General features: G+C 36.6%; 1 protein-coding gene across 1 annotated transcript; it reads left to right on the top strand.

Moving 5' to 3' along the window:
• The first annotated feature begins 2429 nt into the window (after positions 1 to 2429).
• On the top strand, positions 2430 to 2933 carry LOC120251275 (uncharacterized mitochondrial protein AtMg00810-like). The gene has a single exon (XM_039259834.1). It carries the CDS (start codon positions 2430 to 2432, stop codon positions 2931 to 2933), a length of 504 nt encoding a protein of 167 aa, XP_039115768.1.
• The last annotated feature ends 2468 nt before the right edge of the window (positions 2934 to 5401 follow it).

The raw sequence follows: 5401 nt of genomic DNA, 5'->3' as shown, positions 1-5401 counted from the left end.
GATATGAGGAATCATAGAGTACTTGGAAAAGCAAAGAGGTGGATTCTGATATGTCACTATTGTGGTGTCAAAGGGCACATCCGTCCAAGATGTTGGAAGATGAAGAAAGACATAAAAGAAAACAAAAATATGAGGCAGACTCCTTATACCAGAGAAAAGAAGAAAGAAAGCAAGAATGTATGGGTCAGAAAAAGAGATTTAGTGTGGTACTTTTCAACAAAAAGATCCTCAGAAGACAACTGGTATTTTGACAGTGGTTGTTCAAGACATATGACAGGGAACAAAGGATTTTTGATGAATTACAAAGAATGTCCAATTGGGCATGTGACTTTTGGAGATGGTCAGAAAGGTCAAGTAGTTGGAAAAGAAACATTGATCATTCCTGGGTATCCAAAATTGAAAAATATTCTGCATGTAGAGGGGCTGAAGGCAAATCTTCTAATTATAAGTCAATTATGTGATCGAAATCTGTTGGTAAAATTCACTTAGGACAGATGTGGGGTCTATGATGAAGCTAGTCACTGTGTTTTAACTGGTTCAAGATCTTCAGACAATTGCTATTTGCTAGAGAAACTGGAAGTCTATTATAACACATCTTGCAACATCACTGAAATTTGGCATCAGAAGCTTGGGCATCTGAATTTCAGAAACCTGATGAAGATTACAGAAATGAAAGCTGTTAAGGGAATGCCCAAGCATACAAAAAGGAAAGATGGTGTATGCGGACCTTGTCAACTGGGAAAACAAAGTCGTGCTTCTCACAAAGTTGTGCAAGACATTGGTACAACAAGAGTGCTAGAACTTTTACACATGGATCTTATTGGACCCACACAAATAGAAAGCTTGTCAGGTAAAAGATATGTATTTGTGTGTGTTGATGACTATTCCAGGTACACTTGGGTGGACTTCTTGAAGGAGAAATCAGAAACTTTTGAAGCCTTCAAGAAGTTATGCATGCAACTGCAAAATGGGAAAGAGTGTCAAATAGGAAAGATTATCAGAATCAGAAGTGACCATGGAAGGGAGTTTGAAAATACTCAATTTGTAGAATTTAGCAGTAAACATGGGATTCGTTATGAATTTTCAGCTCCAAAAACTCCTCAACAAAATGGAGTGGTTGAAAGGAAGAATCGCACTCTCCCAAAGATGGCTAGAGTTATGTTGAATTCAAAGAAGCTCTTTACAAGATTTTGGGCGGAAGCAATCAATACGGCATGCTACATCATCAATATAGTGTACATTCGGTCTTCAACCAACATGACATATTCATGGGGTTTTCTACTACTAGTAGAGCATATCGGGTGTTCAATTCAAGAACCAAAAAGATGATGGAGACCATTAATGTTGTTGTTGATGATTTCTCTGATATGGAGACTCAAGGTACATCAAGTAAGCCAAACAAGCTTATCACTCAGAATTGCAACTCAGCAGATGAAGAGTTACAGGTGGAACAAGATGTTGCAACACCGATTACAACACCAACTGCAACAGACACAACTCAGGTTTTAGACAGATAACGGGTTATAACTGATGTCGCAACTGAAGTTACAACAGATGAAGTCATTCCAGAATCAGATAAGAAAGAAAATGACGATGAAGAAGATAATGAAGACAACAGTCTCAAACCATCCTCAAGAATAAAGAAGTATCATCCTATTGAGAATGTGATTGGTAATGTGACTGAAGAAAGAAGAACCAGATGCACTCAAAGGATAGACTATCGAGAATTATCCGACTACACATGTTACATCTCTCTTATTGAACCAAAAAATTGTCAAAGAAGCTTTAGTTGATGAATACTGGTTGGCTGCAATGCAAGAAGAATTGAATCAGTTTGTTTGAAATGATGTGTGGACATTAGTCCCAAGGACAAAGGATGTAAATATTATGGGAACCAAGTGGATCTTCAAAAACAAGACTGATGACAAAGGCAACATCACCAGAAATAAAGCAAGACTAGTAGCTCAAGGATATACTCAAGTTGAAGGGATTGACTTTGATGAAACATTTGCACCAGTTGTATGTTTGAAATCCATCAGATTATTGTTAGCAGTAGCTTGTTGTATGGAGTTCAAGCTACATCAAATGGATGTAAAGAGTGCTTTTCTAAATGGAGTTCTAAGTGAAGAAGTTTTTGTGGAGCAACCGAAAGGGTTTGAAGATCCTTACCATCTAGATCATGTGTTCAAATTGAAAAAGGCTCTCTATGGTTTGAAGCAAGCTCCTCGGGCTTGGTATGAAAGGCTTACAAAATTCTTACTTGAGAAAGGCTACCAAAGAAGGGAGCAGACAAGACTTTATTCATAAAGAAATCCAAATCAGATCTGATGGTGGCACAAATCTATGTTGATGATATCATATTTGGTTCAACATCACAAAGGCAAGTGGATGAGTTTGTTCATCTAATGCAAGAAGAGTTTGAGATGAGCATGGTAGGTGAACTAAACTACCTCTTGGGTTTGCAAATCAAACAATGCAAAGAAGGAATTTTTATTTCTCAAACCAAGTATGCGCAAAACCTGGTGAAAAGATTTGGCTTGGAAAAAGCTAGATACATGAGAACACCCATGAGTATGAATCAGAAGTTGACCAAAGATGAGCATGGAAAAGATATAGACCCAAGTCTCTACACAAGCATGATTGGAAGCTTACTATATCTCACAGCTAGCAGGCCGGACATCTCTTTCAGTGTTGGAGGTTGTGCAAGATATGAAGCAACACCAAAGGAGTCTCATTTAAAAGCTGTTAAACGTATCATCAGATATGTATATGGTACTGTAGAATATGGAATTTGGTATTCAAAAGACTCCAACTCACATCTTGCAGGTAATAGTGATGCAGATTGGGCAGTTAACATTAATGATAGAAAAAGCACCTTAGGAGGATGTTTCTATCTTGGTAACAACTTGGTCACATGGTATAGTAAGAAGTAAAGCTCCATTTCACTCTCTACTACAGAAGCTGAATACATAGTAGCAGGAAGTTGTTATACACAATTGTTATGGATGAAGCAAATGCTTGAGTACTATGGCTTACAACAAGGGTTATTGACTATATTTTGTGACAACAAAAGTGCAATTGATATTTCCAAGAATTCAGTCCAACATTCTCGTACCAAACATATTGATCTTCGACACCACTTTATACGAGATTTGGTAGAGAACAAAACAGGCAAGATGACGTGGCAAACATGGTGACAAGGCAAAATTGATGACATGGAGAGCATGGTGACATGGCATGGAGACTTGGCTTGCAAGGAAAATTATCTTGAAGATCTTGGTGGAGCTATTTTTAGTAAGCCTATAACATGGAGGCAAATATCTTGAAGATCATGGTGAAGCTATCTTAAAGATCTTGGTGGAGTTATTTTTGGCAATGCATTACAAATTGAAAACAAGATCATATCAAGACCATACTTAAAGAGATATGATTGAAGACTAAATATGGTGGAGCTTATTTGAAGAATTATCTATTCATGGTGTGAATGAAGACTAATTGAAGATATGATTTGAACAAATCATTGATGAAGATTGATTGAAGTCTATTAACGGCAAGATTTGAGGACCAAACTTGGGTGAATTGAAGATCAAGTTTGGAGAATCTTTGAAGACCAAATTTAGGTGGATTGAAGACTAAGTTTGGCAAGTTTCATGGAAGACGCACAAGGACGTGCGCCCCTTGCGAGGGGACTGCGTGATGAGGAACTGAGGAGGTAGGCTAGTTGCCGGCGATCGGGATCGAAGATTTGGTCGCATCGACTTGGACTAAGCATGACCCGGAGGTTGATGGGTCTTGAGGTCATCCGCAACGTAACCGTAACTCGATCAAGTCGCTGATCGAGCCATGTTGCAACTTATGTTACAATAGGAGTTGCAACAGCTAATTTGGGAAGGTTTTTTAAATTAGTAGCCGTAGAGATTCCAAAAGAGGTATATGCTATATTTGGGACGTTGAGGCATCTATATAAGCTACCTTGCTCGTAGATTGTAAGTGTGACTCTTGGGTGTCTCTTGGAAGAGAGTGGGCAAGCACTAGACAATCTAGAGAGGGTAGTGATCTTCATTGAGAGTGTGAGTGACAAGTGTTTGTACTCATGTATTTTTACCTCTTTTAGTGGATTGTTTATCTCCGGGCTTGGCCCCCAGACGTAGGCGAGTCGACGCCGAACTGGGTTACCAATTTTGTGTGTCTCCTTCTTGTTTTGTTTGTGTGAACTTTCTTTGATGATTTTTGTGAGATCTATGTGTGCTTGAGTGTTCCCTAAAACTCACAAACCACACCGGCGGAACTAACAATCTTCATTACAAAGAGATGAAGTTTAAGATTAGTATCAAATCAGACTACAACAACCAAAGACCACGACCCATATATATAGAGGCAACTTGCTTCTACACCACGAAAAACATTGGCCTCTTCACTAAGAAAAGCTTTACTTCATGAAAAACCTTGGTTTCTTCACTAAGAAAAGCTTTAATTCTTTGCTAAGAAAGACCTCAGCTTCTTTGCTAAGCTAAGTTAGCACTTCTTTATGAAAACAACGATCAATGGTTAGCAATAATCATTAATGTTTATATGTATTACAAAATTATCCCACTTATGTTGAGATAATATTATTGCCTAATTTTTATTTGATCACTTAATTATGGCCCTTAATTAGCAATAATCAAATAATTAAAGATAAATAGTGCACATAAAGTAAATCTACATATCTAAAATCTCTCGCTTGCTTGCAAAACGTATGAAGACCACCATATAACTCGGTAGTTAAATAACAAGACCTTGTTATCTCAACTAATTAATCTTATCCATTAATTTATTAACATACAAATCATAAGGACGTTCACTAAATCTAATCCTCAGCCAGCCCCATTATTGGTCACATATGTTCACACAACTAAACGACCTGGATTGAGTATGGATGTGACACATTCAAGTTACATGCCATTGTGATCAACATGTCTATTCCCAACGTCATAAAAATTAAACTCAAAAGTAGATATAAATGTCATGATATACAATAATAGTAATAATAATAAACACAAACTAATAAACACAAACTCCTACTAAACTTAAATATCACTTAAAGAAAATGTTTATACAGATTTTTATCAATAAAAATAAAATAAATTAAATTACATTTATAAAAAAATCAAATTTTAAAAAAATTTAAAAAATTCAAATAAAAAAAATCCCTGATCTCTCGTAATGGGAGCATACGTGGGGGATGCTGGTGATTGCCTTGCCCGGGGTAGAGGGACATGCAAAAAATAATTAAAAAAAACGAAGGAAAAAAAAAAAGAGAAACGAAGAGCTCGAGAGACAACACAACACATGAGAACAAAGAAGACAAAAAAAATAATAATAATAATAAAAATAAAAAATAAAAAATAAAAAAATTCAG

This window comes from Dioscorea cayenensis, chromosome 20 (genome assembly GCF_009730915.1).
Source record: "Dioscorea cayenensis subsp. rotundata cultivar TDr96_F1 chromosome 20, TDr96_F1_v2_PseudoChromosome.rev07_lg8_w22 25.fasta, whole genome shotgun sequence".
NCBI lineage: Eukaryota > Viridiplantae > Streptophyta > Magnoliopsida > Dioscoreales > Dioscoreaceae > Dioscorea > Dioscorea cayenensis.
This window is presented reverse-complemented; position numbering and strand designations above follow the sequence as displayed.

Bases quoted from the DNA above. Each gene is read 5' to 3' on its own strand.
- LOC120251275 (XM_039259834.1), top strand. From the start codon at position 2,430: ATGGTAGGTGAACTAAACTACCTCTTGGGTTTGCAAATCAAACAATGC.